The 19,066-nt window shown below is 41.2% G+C and overlaps 1 protein-coding gene across 1 annotated transcript; it reads right to left on the bottom strand.

Annotated features, from left to right (window-relative positions):
* Positions 1-10,359: 10,359 nt before the first annotated feature.
* Positions 10,360-18,685, bottom strand: lrrc4ba (leucine rich repeat containing 4Ba). The gene is made up of 2 exons (XM_014992685.2): positions 18,171-18,685; positions 10,360-13,212 (listed from the first exon to the last, which is right to left on the bottom strand). The coding sequence occupies exons 1-2, from the start codon at positions 18,420-18,422 to the stop codon at positions 11,275-11,277; spliced, it is 2,190 nt and encodes a 729-aa protein (XP_014848171.2). The 5' UTR covers positions 18,423-18,685; the 3' UTR covers positions 10,360-11,274.
* Between the last annotated feature and the right edge of the window lie 381 nt (positions 18,686-19,066).

Below are 19,066 nucleotides of genomic sequence, written 5' to 3'. Positions count from 1 at the left end.
TTTAATAATGTTTCATTTTTGATCTGAGTGTCAGAATAGATTTTCAGTTACTAAACAAATCATGTTGTCATGTCTTTGTCTCTCATTATCTCTCCTCTCCCTGAATTCCCGCAGCATAATACTGCCACCCAGGGCCGCAGATAAGTTCTTTCTGATGTATGCAGGCAGTTTTCAATGCACAGAATGCCGTCAAATACAGAAAATGTTAACTAGAAATAATTATTCTGCATATTTTGCACTTTTTATGCCGCTGCAGTCGCTCTCAGACCGGGCCGGCCCAAATAAATGCAAATTAAACGGCTGATTAGGGTGCCACACCACCAGGGCTCCCCCCAGAGCAACAAGCTAGCGTTGTTATCTAAAATAACATTGAATAATACAAACTAAGTGCAAAAGCGATTTATATATTATTTTTTATAAATGTTATAGAAATAATACATAATAAATATAGTAAATAATTATTGTAATTATTTACAATAATTTAGTGTTACTTTAAAATTGTTCACTTAAACACCACTCTGCATTTCAAAATATAATTCTTTCTTTTAAGTCTGTTGCCATAGTAACCAACAGCTACAGCAGCACTGCAATGATGTAAGCTAACGATAAATGAAGCTAATTATGATAGCAGCCATTTCGCATACATAGAGTAGCTTAGGAATGATGAAGCATCTGGTGTTGACATGTTAGGGGCCCCAGGTGAAAATCTGCTCAGGGCCCCAGAAATGCCTGGACCGGCCCTGCACTCAGATGAAAATGTTTTAACTTATGTAGTTAAATTGCTTAATTCATAACAACATAACGCGACAAGACGTCCTTCAGTGCCATTCTTCATTCCTGCTGCCCCTTTCTGTCCATACTTGTGCCTCCGTTGTCCCTCGTTTTCCTCCGGGCTTGTGGAGGGGGGGAAGCCCGAGGCGACAGAAGCTGTTGCGTGATAAACACGACGAGGGGCAGAAAAAACAAAACAAAACAGAAAATCAGGGAATAAAGGGACAGAATGCGGCGCAGAGCTGCGCCGTGCCGACCGCACGCCGCTCGTGGCGAACGTGCGTCTGTGTCACGTAGGAGTGAGAATGAGCAAGAAATGAGGCCAGAGCAGATAAATAAACAAATATTCATGAGACGTCGCCTCCCTCACCGGCTGACACGACAGGAAGAGAAGAATAAAGAGAAATCCAAAGTTGATCCGTCTGGATGGCGGTTCTCCGGGACAGAGCAGCGGTTCTGATTCGGAGCTCAGCTGGGCAGAATTATCTGGGTCAAAGATGATTTCTGCTCCAGTTTCACCTTTCGGAGACCAAACAGCCTCTGACCCGAACAAGCAGAGAGTCGGCCTGCTGTCCGCTGAGGCCTGCGCCACCCGAACACTCGGACCAGAACCCCAGATTAAAAACAAATCCGCACTCACTTCAGGAGTTTGGTAGAAAATACTCATAGCTTTATTTTGAAAATTTATTTTTATTACGCTGTACTTTTTACTTTTACTTAAGTCATTTTCTGGCGACTCCTGGTATGGGAAACGTGGGCAACTGCCCAGGGCGACATCTTGTGTGGAGCGGCATCAGTAAAAATGATTTCTATGGGTCCAATTATGTAGAATTTCATCACAAAGTATCCATTTGTGATAAATATCGACAAACTTCATGCAAAAATATGTTTTCCTCGGTGGCCATCTTGATTTTTTTTTTATCTGCTAATTGTATTTTTTCTTTTCAAATGCAGCGTTCTGGTAACATCTGTGCCAAGTTACGTTTTATATCCACATGTGGAAGATTTAGCTGAAATATTCAATTATTTTCTTTACTACTTAGGTCTGCAGTTAGTCGATATTCCCCCCATAATCAACTGATGGATTGATCAGATATCTAGGGGATTTTTAAAGCTTTGGATATTGTAAAACTTCAACCTGCTCCAAGTTTTTCCATTTGAAAGTTAATCTGAATCCACCAAACGAGCATCAAACACAGCGCAGTGTAATTATGACAGCGAGTGAAGAAAACACCCAGGAACAGCGAGGATGGATGAGGAAGTGAGAGTTCGTCCTCTGAGAGGAAGCAGCTGCTGGATCAGCACATCGCTAATAGTTCAGGCTGCTTCAAAAACCTTCCAGTAAAAATCCCAAGGAGTGTTTTCCACATCCCAACAACAGCTGCAGCAGCAAAGATTGTTTTCCAAACGCGAAGGCGAGAAAAAAATCTCCGTGGTACAGTGCATGCTGGGTGAAAACCGAGCTCAAATGTTTCAGGATCCAAGAACGACAGGCGTCGTTTGAACATGTCAAGATCTGCTGTTTTTTCTTCCCCAGTGGAATCACAAAGAATTTTCAGCAACACAAAGGCTGCAGGGTTTCTGCAAAACACAGAGGCGTTCAAGATAACAGCGGCCTGACATCACTCAGCAGATCAGTCAGCGATCTGGAGGAAACGTGTTCCTGTAATGCAAATAATTACAAGGAGACGCAACAGAGGCCAGCTAATGCGACGGCATGCTGGGGTAATCCAAGAAAAAGGAGCAAAACTGAGAAATGTTTGGATTAATCTAAAAAAAACTTAAAAATCTCCAAGTTTGAAAAGTTTAAAATTAACTTGGAAAAAAGCTCAGAATTTTTAGATTAACTTCAGAGAATTTCTAGAATAAAATGAAAATTTCTGAGCTTGAAAAGTCAAAAGTTAGCTTGAAAAAAAAATCAGATTCATCTCAATGATGACATTTCTGACTTTAAAAATTCAAAATATGAAGAAAAAAAAAATCAGGAATTTTGAGCTTAATTGGAGAAATTTTCTAGAAATTTCTGTTTAAAAAGTTGAAGAAATTGCTTGAAAAATATTGAAATTTTGAGATTAATCTCGAATTATTATTTTGAGTTTATTCTCATATTACGAGCTTACAGTGTCGAGCATCTTTGAGCGTCCTAATAAAACGCCACATGAATCTGATATTTCATTTCATTTTGACTTTTTTCTCCTGTAACTTTATTCTTATTTTACGTTGTTATTGTAATATTACGACTTTATTATTTCGATGGTATTTTCGTAATTCTATGACTTTATTCTCGTATTATTGTTTCTAGTATATCCCTCTGTCTGCATTGCATTTAGATAAAATTTTAATTTTATTGTGCCACACTTTGTGCCCCAGCCCTGAAGGGAAAAAAGAAAACGTAGACACGCCTCTGCTCTCATCATGGCTGCCTTGTGACCGGAGGTGGGGTTTCCATGGCAACCAGGAACTAAGCCATGCGCTAAAGTGTCGGCCATTCTCAAATTAAGGACACCTTCACAGGGCGTAAAGCACAAGAAGGCAGCAGAAGTTTGCATTAACCTCGGCAGGAAGCTGCCGGAGGACGCCGGGTCGATAAATCACTCATTCCCCGGCAGCGAGCGGCCGCTGCGGTTCTCGGTCTCCCGGGAAAAGAAATAAACAACTTTCATGTCTGACAACTTTATTTTACATGATGCGATGAGCAGAATGACCGGGCCACGAAACAGAAACTGGTGTCGTCAAATCAGCATCAAGGCGACATGACGGTGATAAACCGCAGCTGTATGGCAAGCCGTTTTATCATAAAATACAAAAAATGCATTTTGACTATCGCGAATGGTAATTTAAGATTTCTGCATTCACATTCTGACTAGTAATAATTCAAAAATATCTTTAATTTCATTTTAATGACTCAAAATTCCTTTGAAGAAGTTGTACATAACGTCAACGGATTCCGAATGACAAAGACATGTGGAACATTATTATACGCTAAGAAAATAAAAAGTTAATTACAAGAAGTCAGTATAATGAGAATAAAGACATAAAATGGGAAAAAAGTCACAATATAACTATTCTCGTTTTACAAATTTATTCTCATTTTATGGACTTTATTCTCATAATTGTACTTCTGATTTTTTCTCAGTATGTGTCTAATAATGACTGGTCAAAATAACATTATGTATCTGAATTAAGATGCGTGTACGCCCCTTCTGCTGCCACTGAGCTGTCCAAACCACTGCCTGCAGAATTTTGGTTTCCTTGCCCAAAATTGTCAGAAAATATTACAACGTAGAAAAATGGAAGACGAAGACGATGCAAAACTTTGTAAACCTGGGGACCGCTTCAGAAATCTGGCGAATAATTTCATATTTTTCTGACAAACATGATGCACTTTGAAAATATTTACAAAAACCTTTTTTCTATTTTTTTATTGTCTTATTGAAATACAAAAGGTTCTACATAAATCTGTGATGTTTTGACTAAATAAATCAAAATATTTATTTAACATATCAAAAATGCAATTTTGACTCCCCAGAATGTTATTTTAAGAAATCTGAAATAGAAAAGCTGCCATTAAAAATAATGGGAACTTTACTCAGACTTCCTCTAAATATAGTTTTAGAGGAAATCTGAGTAGTCAAAATTAGTTTTGCCTTATTATTTGCTTTCAAGACATCTGCAATTTAACTTGAACAGTCTAATCTATTTATGTATCTAAAATACATTTAAGACCTTTTTTTAGAATTATGACTAGTCAGAATGAAAAGCAATATCTTAAATTGACCTTATAACTAGTCATGATTTAATTGCAGATTAATTGAATTAAAGCTTCCATTAAACTTAATGGTGTCATTTATACTAGTCAGAATGTAATTAATTAGAGTTAGCTATTTGTTTTAGTCAAAATATAATTAGTTATTTTAATTTTATAGTAGGTCTAATAGTCATAAACCAATTTCAGAAATCTGGATTGGAAGTGTGTCGAAGCAGATTTTATGATAAGACGGCTTGGCGTAGGGATGGTGACTGCTAGGTGACACAGTGGCACAGAAAACACTCCTGCACGTCTCAGAGTCACAGCAGCCGTCATGTGAGAAGAGAAGCTGCAACATTTGGCTTCCAACGCGCTTCCTGATGGGGCTGTGAAAAATAATAGCAATAACGACGCATATAAATTACAGACGGTTTGATGCTCTTGGCCCCAGCAATGTGGAGAAAATTAGCGCCGGTGCCTCAACACATGCATCATTGACACCATATGTATCAATAATGCATTAAGCTCTGCTATCGCTTCACTGCTATTTTTAAAGAGGAAGGAGGGTGGGGGGGGGGGTGTCGAAAAAGAAATTAAGTTGTGCAGGGCTTACAGAGGGCTGGTAGAGCCGAGGTTAACATGTGTGCAGAGCGGCCCTCAGGGACCAACACGGCGCTGGGTTTGTGGCGCTGCTGACCAGAGCGAGCCTGGAGGAACGCGACCACATCTCAGATTACCTCACCGACTGTAAGGGAGCAGCTTCAGATCATTTTCATACACAAGGTTATGACTAACAACAGGGTCAACACCAGTGGTGAGCCTGCTAGCTAAAACGTTAGCTGCTAACTCCAAAGCAACAACCATAAACACTAGTTTTGCTAACACTAAAAAGCTAATCATTAACATTAGTTCAGCTAATGCTAAAGCAATAACCATAAGCATGTGTTCTTCTAAAACTAAGCTGCTAATGAGAAACATTAGTTCTGCTAATGCTAAAGTGCTAACCATAAACATTTACTCTGCTAGCCTGAAGCAGTACTTATAAACTTTAGTTCCACTAATGCTGTGGTTATAATCATAAACATTAGTTCTGCTAGTGGTAAAGTACTAATAGTGAACATTAATTCTGCTAATGCTAAAGTGCTATTCATAAACAGTAGCATTGCTAACACTAAATTGCTAATCATGAACATTAATTCTGCTAATACTGAAGCATTAATAATAAACATTCATTATGACATTGCCAAAGCACTAATTATAAATATACTTCTGCTGAAGCTACACCACTAACCATAAACAGCTCTGCAAACGTTAAACACTATAATTAGCAGAAGCTAATGTTAAAACGCTAACTTCAATTCAAATTATATCTACCCTCAAAAGACTAAAACAAATTGCCGGGTTTTCATGAAGCAAATTTATTTTCATAATTCCAATTTGTGCAATTTTATGGTCAGTGTAAACACAGCTAATGCTAATTCCATATTTCACTTTCTCCGCTGCCATCGCTAAAACTACAGGCAGACTAAAATTTTAAATCAGCGCAGAAAGCTGACATCAAAACTGGTGTTCACTGATTGGTTGAAATTCTGCCAGAGAAATCAAGCTGAATGGGGGAAATCCCAGACGGTGCAGCAGGGAGATGAGAATCAAAGACAATTGCATTGGAAGGCAACGACTTAGCTAGGAAGACGCTGACTGCTCATTTGTGCTCCACAGAAACCTGGTAAATATTCCTCAAATAAGAGTAGCTCTACTTCAACATAATTTTACTCAAGTAAAACTAAAAAGTATCTGTCCAAGAAATTACTCAAGTAATGGTAAAAAAGTATTTGGTAAAAAGTACAGATTAACTGATCACATGATCAATCATTTAATGTTTAAAAAATTACATCAACAGACAGACCAAAATATAAAGTTAAGTGGACATTTTGGTATTTTAAGGAACAAAATGCCAATAATTTATATAAGCAACAAAAAAATAAAATAACATCAGGCCAAAGAAATTTCTACAAATCGTTTTTTTCTTTTCTATATAAAAAAGCTCTAAACTGCAAGTGTGTGTCTGTCTGGTGAATTTTGATTAAAACATGTCTGTTTTTCATTCAATGGGTAGAAAATCCAGAAATTTTACTTAAGAGTAGAAATACTTCATAATAAAATGACTCAAGTAAAAGTAAAAAGTAAATATTTTTCCAGAAGTTACTCAGCTGAACGTAACTGAGTAAATGTAACTAGTTATTATCCGACTCTGTGCAGAGGCAGAGCAGGAGGAGCAGCTTAAGCAGTGGAAAAATATCCTGTCCTTACTTAAAGTGTCAGTGAGAGGATCATAAAAATTAGCCCGAAGCAGAGAGAGCGAGCTGGGATCTAAAATGGAGGTCTCAGCGCCCCTCCTCCCTTACAGGCCACCTGAAACCTCAAATGCAGCATCTTTCTGCCGTAAACACCTCTAATCGTTCAGATTCCTCCGCCTCACACAGCAGCACAACAGGTTTGTTTTCATTCCTGCAACAAACACCTAAATCCTGGCGATTCTCCGCCTCTTCCCTGAACGCGCGGCCCTTCCTGCACGGCAAACACAGCATTTCCATTAGATTGTTTGGAGCGTGTTCGCTGCTCCGTGACTCAGACACTGCAGCAATGTGACTGCGTGTCTCCAGCCTCAATAACACAGCCTCTGGTTTGTGCCACTTCAGAGGCGCCTGAGGGGGCTGCCCGCCGCTTACAGACGCCATCAGCTACTGCAGCTGCCGGGGCACGAGTCCACGGCCCAAACCGCGTTTTTAGCCTGTGATGCGCACAAATACTGACAGAAAGCTACACACGTATCCTTCCCCAGGAGCGTGCCCGCCTGATAATTTCTGTTATTTGCACACACAGTTAGATGAATATGGAAATAACTTTGGGGGGGAGGGGGGGCTTGTATCCCCTGTGCTGGGAGAAGGAAATGCTAATGGCTTGTGCAGAGAATGAGTGTTAATCACAAGTGTAAGGTGCATAAATTTGTTTAGCAATGGAGCGGGGAACATGCAAATTAAAATGTTTTGAAGTGGGGTTGTGCGGAGAGTTTAGGAGTAGACAGCATCTCACCTGCACTCACTCAGGAGTTGTAGAGTTGGGTACATTTACTTGAGGAAAGTTTTGAAAAAAAGAAATTACTTTTAGGAGTACTTTTACTATGTTGTACTTTTTACTTTTACTTGAATGGTTTTATTATGAAGTATTTCTACTCTTGAGTAAAATTTCTGGATTTTCTATCCACTTTTTTAACCAAAAATTCACCAGACACAGACACACAGACCTGCAGATTCTGTTAAAGTTTCACATCGAAAGAAACTGATATGGATTTTCTTTTTCTTTTGCCTTCATTTGCCATTTTATAATTATGTTAATTATAGGATTTATTTTCAAAATTTTTACATAACTATATTTTGGATGTAATTTTTAAATACGAAATGATTGATAATTAGTTACTCAGTACTTGAGTGGACTTTTAACAAAATGCTTTTTTACTTTTACTTGAGTAAAAATATGTTTAAATAGTGCTACTCTTACTTGAGTGCTATATTTGGGTTCTCTTCCCACACGAGAAGAAACTTAGATATTTATTCTGTACCCAGAATGCATTGCTGTAGTTCTACAGTAAATAGTGTAAAAATCTGTTAATGTTCTGCTACATTTAGCAACTCTCAACAACTATAAAACTGAAACCATGATTTCCAAAGAATCACTTCCTGAAGAGCAACCGCACAGGTAGGTGTGTAATAACTCATTTGATCCTGTAGTGGGCGACAAAAGTGACATTGACACAAGATGGGTGTCACCACAGCTGAGTTTGGCATTTTAGCATCGGCTTTTGCTAAAAACCATGGCTTTATAAAGCACTTAAGCTAGTGGAAATAATGTTTAGCAGTGCTTTAGCATTAGCTTGTTCTAAAGTTAATATAGTGCTTAAGCTAGTGAAACCAATGCTTATGATTAATGTCATAGGATTAGCTACTGCTACTTACCATATTGGTATTGTGCTATAGCATTAGCTAAACTAATATTTATGATTAGTGCTTTAGCATTAGCTTCTGCTAAATACCATGTTGGTACGGCTCTTTAGCAGAACTAATATTTATGACTTGTGCTTTAGGGTTAGCCCAGCTAGCTTTGTACCACTGTAACCTTAAGCATTTATGAAAATAAATGTGATGCTCAAGTGACAAAAAGTAAAGATTTAGAGGATGATATTCGCAAGATTTCTTTGTCTGAACTGAACTTGTCTTCAGATTTTAGTCCATTCAGTTTTTCCACCTGGGTGTGACTTTAAGGCAGCTAATGCAGTATTGTGGCTACATCTTCAAGTAAATGTACGAGAGTTAGCGGCTTGCTAAAATATATTGGTGTGAAATGGGAATGGTTTAAAAAACCTGAAGTTCTGAACTGTCTGCTCTCATCTGCTTAGCATTCAAAACCCAAATCAAGACGCTGTGATAAGGGGCTGTCGCAGCAGCAACAGTTGCCAGGGAAACCTGATGGCAGGATGAGGAGGAAGAGAGGGAGGAAGAGGAAGAGCGGAGGGTGTTTAGCATGAGGACATGGCTCTAATGCTGAGGTTGATTTGCTGCCGCTGAAGGAACACGGGCCGGCTCCGCGAGACGCAGCGCCTTTCAGAGGATCCGACAAACAAGTGGGTGAACGGGGGGCAGACGCCAGTTGGCGCATTAGTGCGTTGTCACGGCAACGAGGCGTTGACATAGCAGAGTCACGCTCTGAGCACTACGGTCAGCAATGACATTCACAAATGTACACGGCGAGCCTTTTTTTTTTCCTGTCCCTCTGTGCAGAAACTAAATGTAAACAGAAAAAAACTAAATAAAAAAATAACCACATTCGCTACAGGGACACAAACAGTGATACAACGATTAGAGCTGATCAGAGGGTGACGAAAAATAAAAAATAACTAAAGGAAACAGCCACCGAATTTTCACAAACTTCAACTGCCTTTTTTTTATGTGCCAAGTTTTTTTAATTTTTCAAAGTGACCGCTGCTAACAGAACATCTTTCAGCGTATTCAGCTAATAATAATAATAACAATATTACAATAAAGATAACACGTGATTTAAAAAATAAAATAAAATCAAACTAGATAAAAACCAAAAATGAAAAACACTGATAATAATTCTGTTTCATTTTTTTTTTAAAAGAGATCTATAAGATTCTATATTTTTTTTCATTTAGTTGTCCTTTTTCTTTAGAAAAAAATTCACCCTCCATTGAATTCTGCACTAAATGCATCTCAGCCTCCAGCAGACCAGCGTCTCTTACCTTTTTAAAAAAATGTCCGTCCATTTTCGCCCCCTGCTGCCATCAAATCCACTCTGCAAAAAGGTGCAGTCTTCGTCCGTAATGTCAGACAGCATGAGGGTCCCATCGGACGGGGTCAACCGGGGTCAACCGGGGTCGAGGAAGCCATTTTACGAGCCGGGTCAATTCCTGCTGATGAGTTTGCTTAAATCTGCCCACTGAGATCAGCGTCATGTACGAATGAAAAACGTCTTTTCTCGGCCATCTGTGCAGTAACAATAATACTCACGTGAGCAATAATGATAGCACAGTAACATTAATGTCATTAGCATGTCAAATTATTCCAATGTTTCATCATTTTAAATGCATTGATGACAAATAAAGCTAAATTTGTTATCATTATTACCGTCAGGATTATCATTAGTGCCACCATATTCGATGCGTTTGTGGTTTTGCAGCAGACAGCAGAACATTTCCGTTCTCAAAGACCCTGTTTCTGTAGGCAGGAGGGAAAACGGCTACGAAAAAAGTCAACACCAAAATAATTTCTGTTTTTTTTTTTTTTTGTTTTTGCCAGGTTTGCGTTGTAACTCCGCTGTTTCACGTTTATCCAGAGGAAGAGCAGTTCGGAAAAGTAGTAACCAGGGGTTGGTCTACTAAAACGACAGGGCATGTTTTTAAAACTTTTTTTTTTAAATATATATATTCTTCAGTCGTCGTAGTGGTCACTCATTTGCTTGATAAAGATTTTTCATAATTTATTTATTTGAATGAAAATATATTTACGGTATATATAATATGTATCTTCAGTTTTTTTTTTTTCGTATCGCCTTAATCTTGTCCTTCATTCCTTCGTGATATTTCCCCTCTCCCAAAGAAGACAGTAACCAGTAAGGTGTAAAATTGAAAAGCCGTGATAAAGCGAAGAGCAAAACCACTTCTTGTTCCTCCGATATTCCAAGCGGCATTGCTGCTCTGCTCTCATGTCGCCTCCTCTGAAAACCTGGGACCGCCCGCTCGCACAAATCATTGTTTGTTCCCTGGCTTTGCCAAACACTAATCTGACAACGTGTTCAATGGCCATTATCACGTCTCCCTCCAAATATATACACTGAATGCATCTGGAAATGTACGAAGCAATCTGTATACATCCTTGAAGGGCTCGCCGCACGCGTGCATTGTTCACATCTGTCCGCTGAGAGAAAAGGCTTGATCTCGAGCTTTGGCAAAGACCGTATCACGCTGCACACAATGAGTAATTCTGACATTTGGGACTGTGCAAATGCTGTTTGTGGGACTGGTCTACTGTCTCCTTTTGTCTTACTATCTGTTAACAAAGGGCCACCACAAAATAAAGGTTATGTAGAGCCTTTCTAAAGATTGTCCCTAAGGACATTGGGCTACAATCACTCTCAAATGGTCTCTCTTTAACATCTACTCTGTCTTACCTCAAACCTTTTTAGATTTGAGTCTCTTGCACATTTTCCTTTGAGCCACTCTTAAAAAGCAGCGGCTCATTCTGGCCTTTTCCCATCAGGCCTTTCAGAGAGCTGTGTAGACCCAGCTGAGGCAGGGCTACGGTGGAGGGCAGGGTGCCACAAGTGGACGTACCCCCACCGGTGCTGGATGGGACCTGGGAGCAGGATATGCTCTGCGACTGAGAGCACGGCGAGGGGTTGTTGTTGTTGTTGAGGCCCACTCCTGACCCTGTGCCCATTCCCAGGCCCATCATGTTGCTGTTGAAGTGATGTGTTTTGTAGTAGTGGTTGAGGTGATCCGATCGTGCCAGGTTGGGTAGGTTCACAATCTCCGGGTGGTGCAAACGAAGGCTCTGGCTCCCGCCTATTCCACCGCCCGCGCTCTGTGTCACAGTGGATCCTCCGGAGATACCGCTGCCCCGGCCACTTGCCCCGGGTCCCAGCTCGTCCTCCACGTTGATGATCTCAATGGCGCGAGCGGGGCCGTGGTGTTTGTGCAGCTGATGCTGCTTCCTCAGCTTGTAGAACACCACCAGCATCACTGCTGCCATGAAGGTGATGGCTACGAAGCAGCCAATGATGATCTTGGTGGTCTTCATCACATCGTCCAGGCCAGAGAATCCCGGCTCCGTGAACGGCACAGTGAACGTGGGTTGAGTTGTCCGGGGAGAGGAGGACGACCAGCCGCCAGCCAGAGAGGAGGCGGTGGTAGGAACCACTTCTGGCAACAGGTCCGAAGGAATGGGAATGCTGGTCTCGTCAATGGAAACCTGTGCATAATCATTAGCTCCTCCGTTATCTGTTTCCACAGTAACGGTGGTGAAATAGGTGTAGTTGACACTGGCATCAGCAGCAGACACGTTGAGAATGGCGGTAGCTGTGGTGTTTCCAGCAGCGTTGGTGACCATGCAGGTGTACTGTCCCGTATCCCTCAGGGTGACGTTTGTGAAGTTCAGTGTGCCGTCGTGAAGAACGGATATCCGCACCCGATAAGACCCATGGGTCATCAGTGTGCCGTTAGGCGTAATCCAGTTAACTGACGTTGTGGAGGTACTTGTGCGACACTTCAGCTCAGCAGCCATCCCTTCAGTGACATTGAGGTCGGTAGGGGGCTCTACAATGACAGGAGCAAAGCAGGTGAAGTGGCTCTGGTCAAGTTCCCCAATGTATTTGCCCTTGAGTAGTGGAGGAGCATGGCATCGGGCACAGCAGGTGGTGTTGCTGGGCACCGTCTCCTTCAACCACCAACTAAGCCAAAGTACATCACAGTTGCAGGCCCAGGGATTATGATTGAGGTGCACCCTCTCCAGCTGGTGAAGGGGTGTGAAAAGATCATGAGGCAGGGAGCGCAGTGAGTTATGGGACAGATTAAGCTCCTCCAGGTTTTTCAGGTCGTCGAAGGCATTGCGCTCAATGGCGGAAACCTGCGAGTGCATAAGCCACAGCTTCCGAAGAGACACCAGACCCTGGAAGGATCCCGGGCGAATAATATCCAGACGGTTCCCCGACAACTCCAGCTCTTCCAAACGCACAAGAGGCGTCAGCTTAGGAATGTCTTTGAGCCCACACATGCCCAGATTCAGGTACCGTAGATTGACGAGGCCCACGAAGGCTGCATCCGAGATGTATTCCAACTTTTTGAGCTCCCCCAGGTCCAAGCGACGCAGGGAGGGCACTCGGTTGAAGGCATAGCTCGGGAGGGTCTCAATGGGGTTGTTGCGCAGCCACAGCTCCCGCAGCTTGCTGAGGTAATCAAAGGCCTGTGTTGGCACCAACGTGAGGCGGTTGTCAAAGAGCTCCAGCGTGTTGAGGTTAGGGAGGCCATTGAATGCCCCGATTTCAATCTGGCGTATCTGATTCTTGGATAGCTGGAGGATTTCAAGGTGCCTCAGCTGCTTGAAGGTGTCGGATTTGATGACCTGGAGGGACAGAAGAAATGAGAATTACTGAAAATATGACAACATGTAATTTACAAAAATAGTTATTAAAATAAGTTTAAGACCCTTCAACAGATGGATAAATGTCTAACAAAGCTGAAATTTCTGGGGACTCAAACATTTCCTTTCAGTGAAAGAAAAAAAAAATTAAAACAGATAAAACTCATCAGTTTTTGTCAGCAAATAAGGTTGCATAATAAATTCTTACTATTACATGAAGCAAAAGGCAAGTGAATGATTTTAAATTATTTTTTTTACATAGAAGAGCAGTTTTACAGAAAAAGTCATGGTGACAAAAACATCTCATTAGCTTGATTTGCTAAAAGTTTTTTGCCTGGTCACAAAACAAAACTGCAAATAATGAGGAAACGAGGAAATGTATGTAAACTTAATAAATAAATAAATAAATATCTGACATTCTGAAAAATAAATAATTTTTGTTGATCTAAAGTTTCAACTCAACAGAGTTGGTTAAAGTGAAATATAGATACAGTGTACTGATCAGCTGAACGCTCAAACATGGTACATTTTTTATATTTAAAATTGCCTTTAAGGGCAAAACTTTAACTAAATTTATTTGTTTATCCCAAATTTTGCTTTACTTTTTCCCTCCTATGCATTTTAGCTAAAAACTATTCCAGCAGGACGAGTTTTAGCTAACAAATATGAAATTTATCTCACTATTTGTGACAGAAGTTCAGTTTAATTCTTGATATTTTACCTCATTTAGACATTTATACTTCTGTTTAATTTTTTTGCACAATGTTTTCTGTTTTTGCGTTAATTTCCTGAGCGCCTGTGGACTGTAACTGGACCCCCGCTGAGCGGCTCACCGCGACTCGCGCTGTGAAGCCGTGCCCAGCCAGGCGACGCATTCGTCAGGCGGCCGCCACCACACACAAACTTGACCTTTGTGTAGTGCATGTGCAAAAGGTCAGGCATTGCTCAGCGCTCGCACAGCAACAACGTCATCATGGATGAACTTCACAAGCCTTCGCCCGAGGAGGAATCGACATGAGCATACTTAAGCAGAATATGCAAAACTGCTTCACTGATGAAACCTGAAGTTTTGATTGTGATTCATGAATTTAAAGGTAATATTCTCACCACCTTTTTACATAAATAACACCAGATTTCCTTGTTTTTTCTATTTTTTCTCAAGAATTTCAACTTGAATAACGTTTAGTTAGTTTCAGTCAAATTAGGAGTACCTTACTTGTACTTGAGAGTTTTTTTTATTAACCTCCTTAATGCTGATAAATAGTGAGGCAGTAAAATCCAAATCAATACATTTTCGCTACAAAGAGCCCTTCGTGTCGTTTTAAAGATTGCAAACAAATGAAGTTTTATAGTTTGCTTTTCTCACATAAAAACGGCACTTTGACGCAGCAAATCAGCAGCGTGTCGGCCGAGGCGGAGTGACAGTGACCGTGTCGGCCTTCCTCCCCGCTGCCCACACTCGGGTTAATTGTGGCCATTAATTCAGACTGAGTAGGTGTGTCCAAACTTCTGCTGGCTGCAGAGAAAATAAAACTAACTTTGAGCTGCTTATTACCGTACAAATAGAAAACTGAAGGCGAGAAGGAATCAGCAGTCTCAGCAGACTGCAAAAACACAAAGTTTTACTTTAATTTTTCACAAAACACGTAAAAGTTGGAACTGGAAAACATTTTAGAAATCCAGAATAAAACACAACAAGCAAAAATGATAAATGAAAAAGAAAGTAAAGCTGCAAAAACAAAATCTCACCAAGTAACTTTGGTCTAGTTTGTAAAGTAAATAAGTTAAAACAGTTGAAATAAGACAAAATGAGCTTAAAAGTAACTTTTCAGATTTAGGAGCATTTTTAAAAAAATAATTCCTTAATATTGATGAAAAAGTTTCATTGGCAGATTATTATCCGGTTAAATGAAAAAGTACCTTTTTCATTAAAAGTAAGAAATTATTCACTTGGTAAAAAACACTTGGAAAGATTTTGTGCTTTTGCAGTGAAACACCACAAACAACTGAAACCATGAATGATTAATTAATTATTGCGGCAGGCTTTCCCACTCTGCAAGAACACAAAATGTTGGTCTAGTTTCCAGTGCAAATACCTCAGCACACTTTAAATAAGACAAAAATAACATACGAGTAACTTTTCAGTAAGATATACGAGTTCGTTTTAAGCCAATAACTCTTTAATATTCATGAAAAAGTTCTAGTTCCACTGGCAGATTATTTAACTTATAACAAGACAATTTCCCCATGATTGTAGGGAAATAATTATTTCAAGATATTTGCTGTAGAAACTAGACCAAAATGACTTGGAGAGCCTTTGTGTTTTTACAGTGTAACAGCCAATGTTAACAGACCAGGAACGCCTGACCACGTCAGAAACAACCAGACCTATTTACATCCACAAAGGAGGCAGAATTAGGCCTTCAGCTCCAAACGGCGCTCCTCTAAGTCTGGAGAACGTTTCACAATATCGCGGCACAAATGAAATGCTTCCTGGAAACACAATGACGAGCGTTTGTGCAGATCCGGCTGGAGAGAAGTCAGACACAGAGTAAGTTAGAGGAGCTGAAAGGAAGAGCCTGAAATCTTCTCCGGTTTATTATGCGTGTGTCCTGAGTCGGAGCGCCGCTTTTTCAGTATGTGGAGCAGAAGAAGGGAGGGTGATAGGCAGCGAGAGGAGGAGGCGAGAGGAAGGAGGGTGAGGATGTTAAGAGGGGGTGGAAGCTGTCAAGGCTTTACTCTCAGGGTACTCAGTGGAGGAAAAAATAAGCCACTGAATCTAGGATGCCTTCAGGTGTTAAAACATTTTTAGATTTTTAATCATTTCAAGTGGAGCTGCAGGATACGGCAAACCGAATCAAATTTTCTGGGCTGAAAACAAGATGCAATAAATACAGTTATTATTATTTCTTTATTTCTCGCCTGCTTGTTAACAGCTTCCCTCTAAACCTCAGTGTCTAAATCGAGTGGCGTGATGTCCCATTTATGCTCCGTTAACATCACATAATGTTTAATAAGACGTTTTCTCCAACATTACCAGTGATGCTGTGGAAAAATTTAACAATCTCCAGGATATTCGTGGGTTTTCATTAGAGGAGATAAAATGTAACGGAAACTAATCTAAAAACCACAAAAGAACAAAACTCTGTCAGCAACATGAGGATGAATCCAATTACAACAACAAGAAAACTGCAGAGGAATCAACTGAGCGGAAATTCAGTTTCCTCACATATGAAGAAACTGAATGTATGCTCTGTGCATATATATATATATGTCTGAGGTTAAACAATCCAGCCTTGCAGTCCTGCAGCCACACACACCATCCTGGCGCTCCAGATAAATTGGTAATGCATACAAAAGCTGCTTCGTGTTGTGGAAGGGAGTCTGGCTTTGGTTTCATAAAATATTCCCTCAGTTCAGCAGACGCCTGTGTCCTTTTCTATCATTTTAACCTCTTTCTCCAATGTCTTTAAAAAAAAATATAAGCGTGCAAGAACCTTTCACAGTCAAAGTACAAATACTTTAAGGTTAGGAAGTAAACAGGACGATGACACAAAGATTTACGTTGTTTCTTGTTAAATAGAAGGAACTTGTTCACAAACTGCAGATCGATGTTGCCTGGTATTTGTTGAAAATGTAGGGTGTGTTCACACCAGCTATGTTCAGTCCTCCTTAATAAAACTTTATTTTCTTTGCTTTGAAGGTCCAGTTCATTTGTGGAGGTGTGAATGCATAATCAGGTTTATAGTCCGACTATAAACCTCAGTCTAGGTTTGTTTGAAGTGAACTCTGGCATAAATCAAATGCTTCATGCCAAGTGGACCGGATACCGCTCCAAAAGCAGGAAGAGAACAATACTGCAGGGCATTCTGGGTAAATACAACCAAAACAAACATGGTAGGTTAGTGCCAGCAGGAGAAATTACTTAAAAAAGATAGGAGAGAAATCCTACAACCCAGGCGCGGAGCTATATGGGGGGCTAGGGGGGCTGCTGCCCCCCAAACCGGGCCAGATGGGGGCCTGGGCCTGGAGGTGCCAGGGAGGGAGGAATGGTTTCAAGTCATTGAAATATGTGATTATAGACATAGAAAGTGCGCCCTCACCTGTTGAGAAGGGTGTATTTAATGTTAAATACACCCCCCCTCCCCCTCCTGCTCAACAGTTTCAGTTTCACTCCACGTAAAGGGCCCGGTGATTCCTTAGGGGCCCGGTGATTGGTTAGGGGCCCGGTGATTGGCCCCGTCCCCCGGCCCGACGCTGACTTGTTCCGCTAGTGCTACAACCGCTAAAGTCTGACACTGCTCCAGTTTTGTTTACATTTTGTGACGATGGAAGTTACGCTCTGTCTTCTTTTTGTGTCGTTTTGGTTAGTGGTTCTTTAGCGCCACCACAGGCGAGGACGGGAACAGGTCTGACACATAACAGTGTGAAAGAGAACCGCAGCAGCTGAAAATGTAACACATGTTGCAATATTTGTCCCCAACTGAACCAAATTTTTGTGTAAAAATTTGTAACAAACAAATGGGTAGTTGGTTGCTATGGCGATTCCCGCTTTTTTCATGGAAGGGGAGGAGCCTTCAACAACTGCACTGTTTGTGACACATATTGAAAAAGTTTATTATTTAGTCCAGGGTGACCTCCGCCTCTCGCCCGGAACGAAGCTGGAGAGGCACCAGCAGCCCTCCCGACCCCAATAAGGGACAAGGGTGAAGAAAATGGATGGAAGGAAAAACAAACATGTATTTGGTTGCTATGGTGATTCCCGCCTTTTTCATGGAAAGGGAGGAGCCTCTACTGCTGTTTACATAAAACTGAGGGACAAATATGAACTTTAGCTGAAATATTTGGTCGCTGTGTGAAAACCATCAGTCAAATCAAAAGGCAACATCCGTTGTCTCCATACGTTCGCTCAAAGGCGACCTGGTTTCGGCGGTGTTTACCTGTATCGAGTTCTCCTGCAGGTTGAGGTATCGCGTGTTGACTGATATGCTTTCGGGCACCTGCTCCAGGTTCTGCCTGGTGCAGATGACCCGGCTGGCCTGGTTGGAGCACGTGCAGAGGGAAGGGCAGGTGGAGGCGGCTCCCGCTAACTCCGGCCCGTGGAGGATGAGAAGGAGCCGCAGGAGCAGATGGACCAATAGAAAGAGGAAGGGGGAAGGGCCGGGAAGGCAGGTCAGCGTGGCAATGCGCATGGCAACTGGGACATGACCCCGCTCTTTAATCCGGAGATACAGGTGAGGTGGCTCCACGTCGGTGGATTTGTGGTTCACTTCCCCTTCGGTCCTCCAGTATCAATTTGTTCCCTCTAATTCCACATCCTCCGAGATCTCATTTGTCCTCTGTCAGTCTCTGTTTCCTCCTCCTGTTTCTTGAACATAGAAGTATGCAGATAAACAGATGCTGCTCTTTTTTCCTCCTTGGGCTGTCAGGAGATTTGAGTGAGGCGTTTTGTGAAGTGAGAAGAGCCCAGGAGTTACTGCGATGAGAAAAACAAAGAGAAAGAGAGAAGCAGATATTAGAGACAAACTGCACTTTGTGTCTTCACCAGCACACATCGAACAAAACAAACAATACCAAGACATCTACAGTATAGCTTATCAGGGGAGGGATTGTCAAGAAAAATCTGTCAGAAGTATTAGAAGTTCTGTGGCGCTGCTCACATCAAATCCCACATAATCCCTGAACAGATATTCTGCCAGTAATCAAATCCCATCGCGCAGCAAGAGGATTCTGGTGCATCTAATTGTTAAAAGGTCTAGACAACAAAACATGCAGAGTAAATAGGAAACATGTGGTTTTTCTGACTGAAGTGAACATTAAAGAGAATCCATCCCGA

The sequence above is a fragment of the Poecilia mexicana genome, unplaced genomic scaffold (genome assembly GCF_051168715.1).
Source record: "Poecilia mexicana isolate PSO_F unplaced genomic scaffold, ASM5116871v1 scaffold_8, whole genome shotgun sequence".
Classification (NCBI taxonomy): Eukaryota; Metazoa; Chordata; class Actinopteri; order Cyprinodontiformes; family Poeciliidae; genus Poecilia; species Poecilia mexicana.
This window is presented reverse-complemented; position numbering and strand designations above follow the sequence as displayed.